Here is an 18,268-nt window from a genome sequence, read left to right as displayed (position 1 = left end):
AAGGAAACTTTGAGGGTACAGTTTCAGAGCTACTGGTAGTCATGACCCCTGCTGCTGGAGAAAGCTTATTTCAAAGTTCGAAACCACCTTTTAGAGAGAAACAGAAGCAGAGACAGAAAATCCCAATGATAATGTATACCTTATCCTCTATTATGTACATAATGCATATTTTATGCAATGCATGGTATAAACTTCTCGGTTATTGTAAGAATTAATGAATATAAAAGCACTTTGTAAACTCTAAAAAAAATTAATAAGTTAATTTACCTTGGATTCTTGGACAAGCAGGCTTAGGTAGAAAACTATCGGAATATGGTATGGATAAAAGCTTGCTAAAGTGGAGACTCTGACAAGGACTTGTGAGAATTCTGGACCTATTTTTAGATTGGGAGCACTGGTTCTATTTCTATCCCATTCACTTTAGGAGTTAAGCCTTTTCTCCTGCACATGGGTAAATTACTAGTACTGTTATTATACTTGTCTGCTTTGATCCAGCTTTTTTTTTTTTTACTTTTCAGTGCAATTGAAAGCACGCTACTTTTGCCAACACTTGATGCAAAAATACTTTTTATTCTTTCATGGTTCCAGGTTGATGTGCTCTCATAGTCTTTTTCTCCCTGACTTTCTTTGGCATATTCTCCGATATTGAGTAGGAAATTTCTGGAAGCAAGACCCTAGAGATGATCAACTTAAAGCCTAGAATACTCACCCACCTCCCAAATTGGGGATGGTGGTGCTGGTGGTGGGTACTATGGGAACAGAGAAGGTCATGTGGGAACCCTCTGCCTGAGGTAAGGTCCTACCTGGTCTCTACCCTGCCATTTCTAGAACAAGGCTGTTCCAGCAGCCAGGTCTGAGGACAGTGGATCACACAGCAGAGAACAAAGCACAAAGGAGAAAGAAGTAGACTCACTGTCCACAGACTCCATAGGGAAGAGTTTCAGCAGGGTTTGGAAGTATTCAGCTACTCCTAAGTCAGAAATTTTATGTTAGCTGTTTTCTAAATCGGTTATTGTAGTTATTTGATAAAGTAGGAATCCCAAACATTGACAACTATATAAAATGCTTCTAAAGATGATTCGATATTCTAATCTGATCATTACTAGGTAAAACTTTCTGATAATTTTATTACACATTCTCCTTCCTTAATTCCTTCAAAATGTTTAGTGACTTGCTTATCATAAAAAGCCGACAAAAAAAGTTGTATTTTTGGAGAAAATGCACTATCGATGATGCAAACTTCATTTATTGCCTGTATAATATCATTTATAATGTTTTTCATTATAGGATAAATTTAGGATCTTTATAGAGCTATCACGCAAACCTTCATAAAACACATGGATTCTTTTAACCCAGTAGCTACTCTCAAATTTAATAGCCATCTGAAGGAATAAATAACTTGCAGGTAATAGCTATACAACTGCTAAACAATTGGGTGGCACGCAAATAATTCATGTCAGAGATTTTATTGTTTTAGAAAACTAAAGCATACAAGTATATTGTTTTTATACCTCATGCTCATTAAATCCCATGAATGACATACTTGATTTTTCAGTCCTAGTCCCATTCGCTTATCTCAAACTTAAATAAGTGCTTGCCATACTGTCTAATTATAGCAACTCTCACATGAATGACTACTTTTCATAGTTTCTCCCTAACAACAACAACAACAACCCCACCATATATCTATATATATTTAGGACCTTTCAAAGCCTTAAGGTAGGGCAAGGAAATTGGCTAGCTGGCCATTGAATGGGAATGTCACTTTTTATTAAATGCCTATTACGAAAATAATGAGTATTATTATGACGTTGTGCTAACTACTCTACATGCATTAGGTTGTATTTTTTCCCTCATTCCACAGCTGAAGAAACTGAGTGTGGTGGGTAAAATAATGATTCCCCAAAGATGTCCATATCCATATCCTAATCCCTGGAAACTGTGACTATGTAAAAGTACAAGTCAAAAAGGACTTTGAAATGCGATTAAGTTAAAGATCTTGAGATGGGGAAATGGCCCAGGATTAATAGGGCAGGAAAAATGTAATCACAAGGATCCTCACAGACAAAGGGGGAGGCAGGAGATTCAGAGATGTGACAGACAACAGAAGCAGAGGTCAGAATGATGCAGGGCAGACTGATGCAGGGCCATAAGCCAAGGAATGTGGGTGGTCTCTAGAAGCCAGAAAGTAAAGGAAACGAATTCTCCCCTAGAGCCTCCAGAAAGAACAAAGCCCTGCTAACACCTTGGTTTTAGCCCAGTGAGACTCACTTTGGACTTCTGCCCTCCAAAACATTAACAGAACACATTTGCGTTGTTTTGCGCTACTAACTTTGTGGTAATTTGTTATAACACCAAAAGAAAACTCATATGCTGAGATTTTGTAAGGCTAAGTTATTTTTTAATAACTTCCAGCTTGTAAGTGGCAGAATTAGAACCCAGATTCACCAGACTGCAGAGCGAAACTCTTACACAAGGTATTACCTGAAAGATAAAAATAATATGGTTTTGTGTTTTTGTTTTTGTTTTTCCATTTCAGCTTTCCTTCCTCTGGAGACACTCCTAATGGATAGCAAAAAGATCAACAGGAGGAATTTGGAGAAACATCACAAAGATGGTACAAAGATCAGGTTCAAGGTCAAGGGTGTAAACATGAAACCTAAAGCAATGGTAACAAACTTGAATGCCTACCATGTATTAGGGTAATAATGTAAACACATATCTACGGCCATGTCACCCTGAATGTGCCCCGTTCTTGTCTGATCTGGGAAGCTAAGCAGGGGCAGGCCTGGTTAGTACCTGGATGGGAGACCACCTAGGAAGACCAGGTGCTGTAAGCATTAAAAAAAAATAATGTAAACACACGAAGTTAGGCAGATTTGATTAAAACAGCCAGAATGAGGTGGAAACACTTTAATGAACACTTTAATGAAGCAAACCACATCTGTGGATTACCAACTTGTAATCTCTGAACTAAAGCTTCATATATCTAAATAGGGGCTAATATCAATATGTACACTTTTCTCTCTGTGATCACTGGCTCTGAGAAGCTGGAGGGGGCAGAGAACTCTTGAGAAATTTTAACCTGAAAGGCCATAGATATGTTTGCACATAGATATAGGGAGAAAATGCTTTTTCTCTATATGCAGATATTTGTATAACTAAAAGTTTCAAGAGTATCCATTTTAAAGCTAGTATTGAAATGAACGATCGAATAGCATATCACATAACATAAACTATCCAACACACTAATCTCACAGCAAATATACCTCAAAATCACTGAGCTTTCCTGTTTCAGTTTGGAGACACGACATTCCTAAATTCTTTGGTATGCTGCTTTAAGGATCCCTAATCTTTATGGTTATATAAACATGAAGAGGCACAATTTTTATTTTCTCCAAAATCAAACCCTAGATTTTAAAACTATAAATCGTTTTGAGAACTGTCAAAAAAGCAAAGGGATGTGGGCAAGGGTCAACCTTGTTTTATCATTTTTTTTTTTTTTACTTAAAATGACCGCATGACAGCATGAGAGGAAACAGCGTTGGTTTTAGCTTCTTGCAGGCTTTTTTTTGGGGGGGTGGATTCCAACATGGGACTGCTCAAAGGTGCCTGTTAAAAATGAATATACTACCCCATCTTCATAGCGCTCTGAGTCATTTCTCCAATCGCTGTGCATGTCCCCACCCCAGTCCTCTGCAACAGCTCTTACTGGTTCTTCAAGTTAATGGGCACAGAATCAGCTTTCTCTCACTTTTCCCTCCTAAAGAGAGATTTACTCCCTTCTCACATCTTTCCCCGGCTTGCCCAGTTATAGCAGTAAGGACAGCAATAACGACAAAAGGCATAAGCCTGATACATCATTTCACTACTAAAGTCTACAAATTAATCTTTTTAAATGTCTTTTGTGCAGTATCTAAAAGAGGCAATTCATACACCCTATGCACACTTTTCAGTTGCACTAGTTATTTCTTTAAAAATGTTTAAAGTGGCTTATACAACATAAGAGTTTGGTTACTTTACAATAAAAACAATGGATATTCTTATATCTTTTCTTTTTTTAATATTTAATCCAAAAAATGCTGTAACAATAAGTTGGAACTCTTGACAGAAAGCCTACTGCATACGTGCCAAGCTTGTTACATATACTATCCTATTTAGCCTTTATAACATTGCAATGAAGTAGGTAATATGGCCTTTTTACAGGTGAGCAAACTGAAGCAGACTGTGCAATAATTTGCCCAAGGTTACAGCTAGAGAGCAGTGGCACCTAGGCCTACCCAAATCCTAAGGGCAAGCTCTTTCCAGGACAAGTAACCCTTTCCAGGACACATACTTAACAATTAGACTGAACATACACACAGACTTGCTGCCTAGTATTTAGGAATGACTTGACATTGACATAAACAAAATGGGTCAAATACAAACAGTCAAACAAATTATTGGAAACAATTTGACATCAGGGAGTCCACCGAACAGAAACTGTTATAATCTAATATCATAACAGAATATGATGTTGAGCTTTTGGCATGTGATTGACCTTGATAAGGTCCGAACTATCTCCTTAGAAACAGTGGGGAAAATCTCATGATCTCACACTATGGAGAAGAGTTTCCAATGTCACAAGCTACTTCCACACTCTATCATACCCCACTCACCCCACCCTTAAAGAGTATGGAACGTATGAGTTACTCCACAGGTCACCAAGCAATTTGTCAAGTGACCTCAAGGGTAGATATATGCCCTTCTGGTCACATATCTATTCTCATCTCCTCCTTCTCAGTTGGCCACAGTCATTGCAATTTCTATCCAGTTTAATCCTCTCTTTGGACTTTACTTTAAATCCGCTGTACCATCCTTTCGGGTGCTACCTATCATAGCCTCCAAAATCAGGCCAACTCCAGAGATCCTTCAAGGTGAAACCATTGTGTCACCAGCTGAGTTTCCAATTTTTTACTCTGGTCAAGCCTTAACCATATCAGCAGAACAAATTTGTCTTCCACTATAGTTCTGGGCTTTGGACTTAATCCAATCAATTTCATTCCTAGGGACTACTTAAAGTAATTCACTTAAGAGAACAACGGAGGAAAGTAACAACAACAAAATAACAAAAACATATGCTTTTGCATAGGCTTCAAACAAATGAGGACTTCACTAGCTAGAAGTTCTTACAATTAGTTATTTATGAACATGTCCTATCTTCTCTGCTAGATTGAGAGCTCCTTTACCTTAGTAGCCATTCCATCTTTACCTTTGTAACCTATATTGTGTGTGACACAATAGTAGATATGTCTCTTCAGTGAGTATTCATGTGCTGTATGTATCTGTGTGTATTAATGTATATGCATATACACGGATCTAAGTTCACCACTGAGAAGACATCTATATATATAAAGGAATTAGGAACTTCCTGAAAGCTTGAGTCAGTTACTTTTGATAACAAAAGTACTAATGTCAGTTGTACCCAATACTACAAAGCACATAGAAAAGAATTTCTTGTGCACTATAAATTGTGCATTAAATACAAGTCTGAAGTTATTATTCCCGTAATACAAAAATCACACATAGAGCTGGAGATACAATTGTCAAAATAAAAAGATTCACATCCTAAATTGTAATTTTCAAAATAGCATTCTGTGCTAAGAGCTTTATTAGAAGATAACTCATTTACTCACCCATTGATGGCCACTGTCATTCGACAACAATAAAATTCTTACTTGTTTATTTCACTTTTGATTCCAAATGACATCTTTTCCTATGGATGACTTTTACTTTATTTTTTGTGTGCTGTCTCAATATTTTAATCAGCAAGCATTTTATTTTAAATCATAATATCAATAACATTAAGTTTTGAAAGAAAAAGAGTGGCATTTAAAACCCTGTTGATGACTAGTTAGTTGTTAAATTAGCATAATTTTACATTTCCCAAAAATACACCTAAATTTCTAAAATCACTTTAGAAATTTGCTGGGAATTTAGCATATAAGGGAAAATTTAGGTAGAAAAATGTTTGAAACATATCTGAAAGGAGAGATTTCTAAATTCTAGCCTATAATAAAAAATGAGTCATTTTTTTTCCTTAAAAAAAAAAAAGAAGTTATCAACAGGCTAGAATTCTATATCTTTAAGTTTAAAATAGGAGAAGAATTAAAAAAATCAAAAAGATTTCAAATCATTAGACTTTAAAATATTTTCACTTGTACACCCAGAAAGGGCTGCATTTTTAAATGCTGATGAAGTCGTCTCCAGACCTATCCATGATATCATACTCTCCTTAACCATGGTGAAAGAAAAAAATGAACCCTTTTGTTAGATATTATTTTAATGAGTGATTTAAAGCTACTCTGCCAAACGATTCAAAATTGTCATACAGTCTTAAACAAATAATAAGACTACCGGCGCTTCCTCGTAAAAACTTGAGCACATTTAGATTTTGAAATTACATTCGACCTCCTTGACTCCTTTACATTTCCCTATGTCAACATCACAGTAGTCACATCAGTACAATCCATGCAAATACAAGTCTCCATTCTATCCATCTGCCCTTAAAATCCCCATTCAGCAGTTTGTGCTACAGCAGCACGCTGCAGCATCCCTGCACTTGAACTTGGGAATAGGCTTTCCAGGACTGCAGGCAGAACCCTTACCGCATTCCTTCTGAACCTCATCTTGCCTCTCGGGGGAGTTGCTTCTGCCATCTTGCCTATATACAATAACACTCTTCTTTTCCAATTGTCAATGCAACATTGATAAAATATGAGCCGCTTCTTGGGTAGTATTGAAAAGCAGCAGCCAAAAATCTCTATCAAACAATGCTACCGTAGCTGTAGCTGCTTCCATTACCACCATGGCAGCACTGCAAGAAAACCACTATCCCTGATTAGTCAGCTGACAGATCCTTCCCTGCTGCTCATTGTAATTCAGAGTTGACACATTCCTCCAATTACTTAGCCTGATTGAACCTCATGGATTAGCTAGTGTAGGACCGCTCAAGACGATCAGGCAAGTCCTAAGAGTGGAAGAAGAAAAAAAAAACTCGACCTCCTAGTAGGGGCTTGATGGGACTGGCTTTCTCTTCTGCGCAGTTTGATTTTTTAAGGTGGAATGCTAAGAATCTTTGTGAAGGTAGTATTAACTGATACCTTTATTTTTGTCCTACCCTGGTCTGTAACTTAAAATTCAATTCTTTTTTTTTTTTAATTAAATTCTATTCCGAGTTTAAGCCTGTGAAAGATTAAAAGTGTATGAATTTTTTTCCTGATAATAATCTAGAAAGAACATTATATGCAGATTTTCTAACCGGCGGAGGGGAGGGAGGAGATAGGATTCTCTCCTAAAACATTTCCCCAAAATGTGTAACTTAAAGAAAAAATCTTGTCTCTTATCATGAATTATGAAGTATAACCCAACTGCATAGTTTATATTGGAATCTACAAATCAAGGTCTTCAAATTGAATTGTATATTTCATAGACACTCATTTAAAATAATATACCAACACCTATCTATGCAATGGCAATTTTCACCAGAAATCCTTTCTGGATGCCAACTTTTGCTCTTGAAGTTAGCTTATATTCAATACTTACCTTTATTGCAAAAAGTGCCGAATAGCTATTAATGGCTGAGATCAATTAATGTGCTCTTCAGGATGAGTATAGAAACCATCATAAGCAGAAACATTTAAAATGTTAAAAAGAAACATTTCAAATGACATACACCCAGTTACATGTCATCATCACCTGTACCCCCAACTCCTACCCAGCACCATCAATTTGGCAGTTAGGAGAATAAAGGGACCCCAAGTGCCCAGCTCTTTGCTGAACATGACACACTTCCCCAGTAAGAGAGCATTCTTAGGAAAATAGATAGGGGAGCATCACCTCCCAAGAAACAAGTCAGTATTCCTCTGCTGACCCCAAATCAATAGGATCAAGACTGAATCTTAAATTTCTTCTTCAGGAAAAACAAGACCTGTTCCAAGCAACCTATTTGATTAATAAAAAAAAAAACTTTACAAAAAACTGATGCCATGTGCCAAATGATCACTCAATGAAAATTACTTTACCATTAAGCAGGTAGTTTTGGACCAAAAAAAAAAAAAAACTAGCCTGGTGATATAAGAAAAAAGTTTATTATAACGAGTGTTATATTTAGTATAAAAGAACTGATTATTGTTATAAACTGAGGACTGCTCAACGAGCCTAAGGCCTGATCGTAAAAGGCCAGGGCAAAAGGTAAACAGCTTTTACTTCATTTAGTGCCACTGATAGGGCTCACTGGAAGGCAGACTTACTCTCTCCAAAGGAATTTTACCTTTTTCTGAAAAACATTGAATTTATTTATCTACTCACGAGTCATCTGGAAAATAATAGAAAGCAGCAGGTAGAAGGGGCACCAACTGAGATTAATGAAAATTCAATTCCTGCTCTGGCTCTTTTTGTTACCTAGATATTTGACCTTGGATTCATCACATACCCTTTCCAAAGTGTGTATTTCAATGTAATTCCCTCATCTATAAGACAATGATATTGATACCTGCCTGGAGTACTTAATCAGGAGATAAAGAGAATCAATATTACTTAATAAATGTGACTTCTTTTGAAAAGGCAAACATATTATACAAAGTCAGGCTTTATTTTATTTTAGTAACTGTGTAAATCTGGTGTTAACTCTTCTCTCCATTGCTTATGATTAAACACTTCTGTTAAAAAAGATAAACAACAACAACAACAACAACAAACACATTGCTGGCTTGCCTAAGATGAGGAGTAATTCATACTGAGTATGAAAAGAATAATGATCTCATTCATTTCACCGTGCGAGTTCCAGGATACGGTTGGCCCCTAAACAATGCAGGGTTAGGGGTATTGACCCCTACATAGTCGAAAATCTATGTAAACTGGGGACAAGCACACCAACCACAATCACGTGTAATGAAGATGAGGAGTTCTGGTTAAAGTAACAAAATGCAATAGGTTACTTATGAAATTTAACAAATTATATACTGTAGCTAGTGCTCAAAAAGTACAGTGACTAACTGAAAGTTGTCAAGAAGTTTACAGATTTACCATGTTTTACCCAAGATTAAATGACTTTTGATATACTTTTCAGATACAAAGTAAAGTTGACCTTTGGACAACATGGGGGTTGTAAAAGCCAATTATCCACGCAGTCAAAAATCCATGTATGACTTTTGACTCCCAAAAACTTACCTTTACTAGCCTAACTGTTGACTGGACATCTTACCGATAACATAAACAGTTAATAAGCACATCTTTTGTATGTTGTATGTATTATTTACTGTATTATTTACTATATTCTTACAATAAACTAAGCTAGAGAAGAGAAAATGTTAGTGAGAATACCATAAGGAAGAGAAAATACATTTACAGTATTTATTGAAAAAAATCTGTGCATAAGTTAACTCACGCAGTTCAAAGCCATGTTGTTGAAGTATCAACTATATTTTTTTATATTTTTTAGCAATTTAATACAGCAAAAAGAACACTAGCTCAGAAGTCCAACAACCTAGATTTTTGTCTTGCCTTTACAACTAAATTAACTTTCTCTGTTGAGTGTGGACTCCTGTGTCAGTCAGGAGACAAAGTAAGAATTTCAGATGGTTGATGATGTTGGACTCACAAAGAAAAAATATATTGATTGGTACAATAGAGAAAGTTGATCCCATGGTGCTTCCACAGAGCCTCACTCTTGCCTGCTCAGGAGTCTATGAGTTCCTGATCTCTCTCTTCTTCTATGAAAGAGAAGTGCCAGACAATGCCACTATATCCAGGTGAGCCTAATAATGTAAAAGATCATCTTGGCTGTGGGTACGACTGCATCTCTCATAATGTTTCCTTTAGGGAAAGTGTTTTCTCTATCTGGGTCTTGGAAAGCTGGACACTAGATCCTACTAGGAAAGCTATGTCATTTTGCAGGTGACCCACTTCCCTACTCTATCCTGGGGAGAAAAAACGTCTAGAAAGATACACACTAAAATGTTAAAAAAAAAAAAAGTTTATTTCTGGATGGTTGGATTATGGACTATTGTTTTAAACTTTCTTTATACTTTTCCATATACAATGCGTATACAACACAGATATTTCCATTTTTAAAAAGTTTCCATAAAAACTTGCCTTTCTCTGAAAGGCGCAGGGAACCATGAGTCTCTTCCTACTCATAACTTGAACCATTGACTATTCATTCTTTCCCATTAGGTTTTATTTTGGGTTGAACTGTTTAGCCCAATCTCTTATACAAATCTTCTTCCTACTTTCCCACCTCACCATCCCATCTATTTTATTGTCTCCATCAGTATCAAAATAATCTACATCCCCCACATACATAAAGTATAATGTAAAACAAACAAACAAAAAAAGAAGTTACTAAAGAATGCACTCGTACTTACTGAAATTTTTTGGAGAGAGATTTTGAGAGAAGACCATGTATCCAATCTTCGATCAAGAATAATGGTAAACCGGGAGTCAGATCCATTTTGCCTAAAATAAAAGAAGATAATATGTATTTCTTAGTAATAATCCAAATTTGTTAGATACATCCTTACTTATGATTATTTCATTTACATTTTATATCTTGACTGAAGACAGACTGGGAACTGGAAATCTATTCCAAAGTGCTACTTTGGAAAATCAACCTTATTTCATACTCTACTACTTACTATTTAAAATTTATTTTTCAGCATTAATATTAGTCTCTTAGATAGGTAAGTGATACTGTAATATGGATAGGTCACTAAAATGGATTTGAAATACTGCAATCTTGGTTATGGGTAAACCTTATAGATAGCTGTCTTTCGTGATATCAGTTTTAACTTTCCATAGCAATCATCATAAGCCAATGACCACGTTCATTTATTCATTTATTCACTCATTCATAAAAACACTATTAAATATGTTTTTATCGCTTGACTACCCCTTTGGGGAAGGTAGTGTAGTGGATAATATAAACTTTATTTGTCCTCAAAAGACCACTTTCAAGCTTCAATGGATGTCTTATAAATTTAGTTTTCTGGGATTTGATCTTTGTTCACGAGGCTTTACAATTTTGCCATCCTATATTTCTGTCCCAACGGTCTTCGGGGGTTAGTAAATGGAAAATGTTTCCTTTAAATAATTTGTCTTCGACCTAAATAAAATCTTTAAGAAAACTTTTGAAACATTCCCTCTTAAAGCATTCAAGTCTCAAATGACCTCCAATATCAAGAAGTATCTCCTGATATATTCTAATATCACTTTTGAGTCTATTTAACATTCAGTCTTCTTATTTTATCCTTCGAATAAATAAAGAATAGCTGTCCTCTTGGCTAGTAAGATTTCCTCTTATGCAAATTAAAGGCTTTATGTATGATCATCATTTTCAATCTATGTTCTTCTTCATGGGGACAAATGCTTTTAGATCCCCAATTTTGTATTCATAGATCCTCAGCATAATTTTTATAACAATTTAGGTAGCTGACATCTTCCCTTTCTATTTCTTATCTGAAGGTGAGTCTTATGATCATTTACAATAATAATAACTGTCACTTTAAAAAGCCATTTTCCCGTTTCTATATTTAAATTGGTATCTGATATAAATTGAAAAAAAAAAGTTATGAAATGCTATACCTTGCAACACATGTCAAATAAGTCAGCACTTTTACTATCACGTCTTCTGGTATACATCTGAAATTACAATTTTCTGGAAACGTAATGATCCAAGAATTGTCCTTTCCCCGGCCACCTAAAATAATAAAAATCAAGTGAAATAATAATTTGTGTGACAGCAATGCAAGAGAGAGGATTTTTGATTTGAGGAGCAGTCAGAAGATAATTTTTGGCCAATGTTACTTTTATAAGAATGACATCTCCACATAAACCAAATGGTACCATACTCCTAACTAAGTTTAAAAAGTGACAGAGTGGTGGGAAGGAAAAGGAAGGGAAGGGAAGAGAAGGGAAAGGAAGGGAAATAAGGAAAGGGAAGGGGAGGAGGAATCTTGACACTACAATTAAAAGTTAGAGATTATTAAACTGGATAAAAAAAATTCAAGACCTAACTATACACAGTACTGCCTATAAGAAACACACTTTAAATGTAAAGAAACAAACACATTAAAAACAAAAGGATAAAAACAGATATGCCATGTTAATATTAGTCAAAAAGAAGTTGTTTAATTTTCAACAAAGTAGATTTCAAAGTCAAGAATATTACTAGATATTAAGATCATTAGATTACCAAAGAGTGGTAAATTCACCAAGAAGACATAACAATCCTAAATGATTATGTACCTGAAAACAGAGCTTCAAAATACATGAAACACAAACTGATAGGGCCGTAAGGAGAAATAGACAAATCCACAATTTTAGTCAGAAATTTCACCACCCTTCTCTTAATAATTGATAGAACAAGTAGACAGGAAATCTGCACAACAATCTCAGAACCCTGAACAAAAATTTCAACCAATAAGACCTAATTGACATTTATAGAACAGTCCATCCAGTAAGAGCAGTATACGCAGTGTTCTCCAGTGCAATTGGAAAAAAAATCAGATTTATTATTTGCCTTAATCTTTACCTACAGTAGCTAGAAGGAGAGTCCCCATTCCCAAAATATCTTTTGAATCAAACTAGTCCAAAATATTAAATCAAATAATGATAAATCTTCACTATATAATATTTTAGACTTAAAAAGCAGGATCTTTAAGGAAGATAATCATTGAGAATGATGACATCCAAATAAGAGTCTTAAAGGAGTTAAAAGGAAAAACTGCACAACTCTGAACCAAGAGATCTGGTGCATCATTAAACAAATGGCCTCTACAGGTAGGACAGTATAGAACTAGCAAAATAATAGATAACATTATAATATAATATATATCTTATATACCAGGGGTCCCCAACCCTTGGGCCATGGACCAGTACCAGTCCATAAAGCACGAGGTGGGTGGCACGCGAGCAAGTGAAGCGTCATCTGTATTTGCAGCCGCTCCCCAGCGCTAGTATCACTGCCTCAGCTCCACCTCAGATCATCAGGCATTAGATTCTCATAGGAGCACCGGTGCCAAAAAGGTTGGGGACTGCTATATACCGAATATAATATAGACTTGCCAGGTAAGCTTGTAAGTACTCTACTTAAGGACAGAACCATCTAGCACTCAGGCAAACTATACCTACCAAAGGAAAGAAGGTATGGTTCTTATAAGGGTAAATTATCATTGACTAATCAGTAACATGTTACTACCACTGAGCACCTACAAGTGCTGAATTAGCTAGGAAACTTGTAAGAACAAAAGAGATAAAACCTAAATTGGAGAATTTTTTGAATTATTTTTCCCATTTAGGATCCTTTCTTCCAAAAAAAAAAAAAAACATATGCAGAAACATTTTGAAACAACTACAAAAAGCAGATAAGGAAGGAACTGTGGAGAGGGGTCTGGGTAGGGGGAAAAGGCCTAAGGGCAGTTCTATTCAGAACACAGGTAAAATCCCCAAAACTCAAGAGTGACAGGATGTCACACATTTACACCATTTATAAAATCAAACATAAAACCACATTAAGTGACCGCTAATTCACAATTATCACTAATTATAATCATTAAAGCAGAGGCTAGATTGAAGTGCCCAATTAGGATCATGTATAAGTAAATGCTTGTTTAGTACACTGAGCATGTAAGTATCATTTTAGAAATAATTAAACTACTTAAAAGGAATAAGATCGCTTCTTGTATCCTTGACACCTAAGAAGCATTCATTTTCATACAAACAATGCACATACTTGTAATTTTTTCTGTTTAATGTAATGAATATAATGTTTAATGGTACAGTTCAAATTACTCTAATACATGAAAGTAATTAGCTTGCCTTTAAACGACAGTCGCTAGATATTGGACCTAGTCAAAAGGAAAGGAGTGGTTTACCATAGTTTTATTTCTAAAAATATGTAATGGTGCTGAGCAGCATTATTCACAGCAGCCAAAAGGCAGAAGCAAAGCAACCCAAGTATCCATCGATGGATGAATGGACAAACAAAATGTGGTATATACATACAGTTGATTATTCAGCCTTAGAAAGAAAGTCCTGGCACATGCCACAACATGGGTGGACCCTGAAGACATATGGTAAGTGAAATAAGCCAGTCGCAAAAGGAAAAATACTGTACGATTCCACATATATGAGGTACCTAGAGTAGTAAAATTCATAGAGACAGAAAATAGAATGGAGGTTTCCAGGGGCTGGAGGAGGAGGGAATGAAAAGTTATTTTTTAATGGAGTTTCAATTTTGCAAGATGAAGAGGTCTGGAGATGGATGGTGGTGATGGCTGCACAACAATGTGAATGTATTTAGTGCCACTGAAGTGTACACTTAAAATGGTAAAGAGGGTAAATTTTGTTATGCGTATTTTATCACACTTTTTAAAAATGAGATACAATTACATATACATGCACAAATACATATACACATTCTAGAAAAATAAACTTTGTCATGTGTAAATGAACCCCTTAAAAAATAACTTAGCACGCGCTGCTTGATTAGGTGAATGACTTGACAGTATTTGTAATGAATATTTAAGTAATCAGAATATGGTGGAGGAGAAACTCTCAGAGAAGCCACCTCAGCTGTCACCCTCCCACCCAGCCAGCACTCACCTAAGATTTCTAAAGACTTGTCTGAAAGTCAAATACATAGGGGTAGTAAGATTGGTTTTAATCACATATCTAAACTTATTTAAAATCTCCAATTATTGTTTAAATGTCCATTTTTTAGCAACTTTGTGTACAATGTATAAATGTTTATTAACATATTGTTTCTCAAAATCTGTAAATATACTGTATAATAAGGACCAAAGTAACTTTACTAATCGATTATTCATTTACTTAGTCTAAATATATGTAAAAGTCTACTTACCAGACAAAAAGGCGATGTCTTGCATCAGGAAATGACTGATATCCTTTACACGGAGGTGCAGTTTGGATTCTATGACAAATGAGAAAGGGAGAGAAATGACGCACATGGCAAAGTACAGCTAGAACCATATACATGATTTTGCGCTGTGCTAAAAAGAACTCTGGGGGTCCCACAGCCTGTGTCCACAGACACATTGCTGATCTCTTCTTTACTCCTCAGCTATACAGCAAGGAAATCTCACTGATGAAAATATCTCCAGAGAAGTAGGACCAGTGTCCTAGTTCTCAGAATCTATGCCCAGAACATAAACTACTCTGACTTGCTAGAAAGCCAGGGGCAAAGGTCTAAACTCCAGGATACCCGGATTTATTTAAAGGGTCGATAGATAGCCATGGAGACACTAGCAGATTGTCTTCTACTTCCAATAATGCCTTTCATTCTGCAAAGCTTTATTAGCGATTACAAAGCACTTCTCAGATCGCTTATCTTATTGAATCTTTAAAATAACCCTGAGGAAGGTATTATTATCCCATCTTATGAAGAAGGAAAAGAGTTGGAGAGTGAGTATAGTGTAGTGGTTAAGCATGTGGTTTTTCAGTCAGACAGACCTGGATCCCAATCCCAGTTTCTTGCCTTTACTGACTGTACAAACAAACGCAAGTTACTTAGCCTCTCTGAGCCTGTTTCCTTACTTGTAAATTGGGCATAATAATATCTACCTCACTGAGTGCTGCGCCAACTAAATGTAAAATACCTGGAATAACAATAGGTACGCAATAAATGGTAGCACATTAACTCACCTTTGATCATTACAAGTGGAGCAATGTCCATGCATTGTTCAATATGTTTTAGTTGTCCCAGATCGTAAGTGCTGATTTGTAATGTTCAATTCTAGTGAACTCTACAGGGGCCAGAAATCGAAATCCACTACTTGCCTCTGGTCCGTGAGCAAGGATAACTTTTTTAAAAAAAAAACAGGTCATCGAACTAGGCTATTTTGGGTTGCTGGTTTTAAAGCCTGTGGTTCCACATCTCTTATAGAAGTCATATTTTTCCACTTACTCTCTGATACAAAAGGCCTTCAAAGAGCTAGTCTCTGGTGAGGTCAGACTGATGACACATTACCCTTAGTGCTCTTCAAATCATACCACATGGATGTGGTTTATCCAGGCCAACGCTGCTCAAGGGCATGACAAAAACAGGTTCTCGATGGGTCCACACTAGACACTGGAATAGGGCATCTGTTACAGAATAACCCAGCCCTCATCTCCCAATTTGAAACATAAAGAAATTGACAAAAATTTATTTTCATAAGATCCATGCCATTAAAACTCTGTAATTTGTCAAGACATAAAAATCAATCTTTATGTCTTAGAATCTTTTACAAAGGAGGCTCTTAGTATGGCCCAGGCCAAAGCATGCACACTCACATCTCTGTGTCTTCATATCCAGGCTGCCCAATGCATTTATTTTTTTCAATGCTAACATGTTTCCTCAGATAAAGAATGAGTTTATGACAGCCACAAACATGTGTTACACTCCGACATTTGTAGATTTGGAGATGAAGGAAGGATGAGAATGGGGATAATTCAGAGAACTAGAACTCTCCCTGCCCTTCAAAGCCTGCAAAAGCGGCAATGCCCCAAATGTATTCTGCCTTTTAAATTAGAACATTAGACATTAAAAAATTCCTATATAATAAAACTCAAATTCTTCCCTGCATTGACCAGTAGAAATGTCTATCAAAATAAACTGACGAATTTTGTGTCAGATGGCAGATCTAGAAGTACTAATATCTGCAACTTGATTTCTCCAATACCATTCAGGCTCCTGCCTAGCTACAGAAACAATGTCCCCTTACTCTACATTTTTCAATCCACTCGTGTAATAAGAGAGATATCAGATCATAAAATAAAAGGCCAATGGCTGGGAATGGGAGGACCTGGGCCTGGTGCTGGCCCAGCCAGTAAGTTGCTCTGTGATCCTGAGCAAGTCACTCTCCATACCTCACCTCATCACTCCCATCTAAGAAATGAGGGCCATACAAGTGCTTTCTAAGGCCCCTTACAGTCTATGAGATCCGACAGGTAAAATCCACAGATATAAGAAAAACATACTGATGCTTCTACTGTAAAACGTCTCCCACTACTGTGCCAACAAAGTAACATTTCCACACCAATGAAAATAGAAGAAATAATGATTCAAAGAGAAGATGTTACTACTTTAAAAATTATCAAATTCTGAGTTGGAAACAGACTGAAGGGAGAGAAGATAACACAGGAGAGGAAACGGAAGATACAGGGTTATCACTGAGCAGCTACAAAAAAGACAAGGTTAGATTGTTGCTGAGAACAAAGAGATATGAGTACTGACTGGAGAAAGCTGACGCTGAGTTCTACCCAGCTTTGTACCTGACTCTCTTGAATTTCTGCACAGAATTCCTACTGAAATACCAAAGCTAGAACAAATATGATTTATAACGTTCCTCTTGCTGACCTTTTAAACTTTTTTTTACAGGATTTTATATTATTTTTATTTTCTTTTTAAACTTCAGCATGCATTTATTTAGAAATTCCTTAGTATGCTCATTTGGGCAACATTTTCACTTGCTTTCCCATTTGTAATTACAATAAATTACAGAGTCTATCTTCATTATGAATTAGAGTTGTATAACAGTTCCACACCTAAAGACAACAACAAAAGTTAAGTAAAGCAGAAATATAATTATTCAGACTTAATTTATCTCATGCAATATAGTATATGTTTCAGTCTCCAAGTGGCTTCTTCCATATGTCCTTACTTACAGGACTTTTGTTCAGTTAGACTTAAGGTGATTCTCAATGATGGCTGTTCTGTAGTTTAGTCGTAATTTTGAGGTGGTCGTGGGAGGAGGTGAGCACAGCATTTTCCTACTCCGCCATCCTGAACAGAAATATACCTGAACTCTTTTACTCCAGAGCATGAGAAATAAAAAGGCTGGATCACCAATGCTGGGGCCACATTACAGCATGTTCCTTGTTGGCCAGATTCACATCTGATAGGAGGCTTGTCAAGCTGTCCCCAGGTGGAAAGCTCAATTACTTGCAAATGAAAAGCATGCATTCTCCTTACTTCGGACTAGTTGCTACACTCTAAAAGGGCTGGTTAGGAAGCCAAAAAAAAGTGGCACTAACTCAATAGGCAATGTGACAAACACTCTTAAAAACACCCAGATGCAGTGGCTTTTTACTTAAGAACCCTGCTGAAGACCGTGTGCTTGTACCATCAAACACAATCAGGCACAAACTGGAAACAAAAGACAAGAAAAGTGCTTGCCAATTCATTCAACCATACATTTGATCAGGAAGCAAAAGAGACAAGCTTTCA

At 36.2% G+C, this 18,268-nt stretch overlaps 1 protein-coding gene and 1 pseudogene across 5 annotated transcripts in view; one reads left to right on the top strand and one right to left on the bottom strand.

Moving 5' to 3' along the window:
- Nucleotides 1-18,268, bottom strand: part of MCF2 (MCF.2 cell line derived transforming sequence) — an 83,446-nt gene that overhangs the window by 44,942 nt on the left and 20,236 nt on the right. For 2 of the 5 annotated variants that reach the window (XM_039874805.1, XM_039874797.1), the window contains exons 1-3: nucleotides 14,903-14,975; nucleotides 11,623-11,737; nucleotides 10,407-10,497 (exon numbers count right to left, since the gene is read on the bottom strand). In XM_039874805.1, the coding sequence (XP_039730739.1) occupies nucleotides 10,407-10,497; nucleotides 11,623-11,737; nucleotides 14,903-14,927 (231 nt within the window). In that variant the 5' untranslated portion in view covers nucleotides 14,928-14,975. Of the gene's footprint in view, nucleotides 1-6,647; nucleotides 7,002-10,406; nucleotides 10,498-11,622; nucleotides 11,738-14,902; nucleotides 14,976-18,268 lie in introns of those variants that run through there. The other 3 variants (XM_039874808.1, XM_039874815.1, XM_039874787.1) reach the window with 2 other exon arrangements.
- LOC120613147 (uncharacterized) lies at nucleotides 2,721-2,840 on the top strand (annotated as a pseudogene).

This window comes from Pteropus medius, unplaced genomic scaffold, assembly GCF_902729225.1.
Source record: "Pteropus medius unplaced genomic scaffold, Ma_sr-lr_union100, whole genome shotgun sequence".
NCBI lineage: Eukaryota > Metazoa > Chordata > Mammalia > Chiroptera > Pteropodidae > Pteropus > Pteropus medius.
This window is presented reverse-complemented; position numbering and strand designations above follow the sequence as displayed.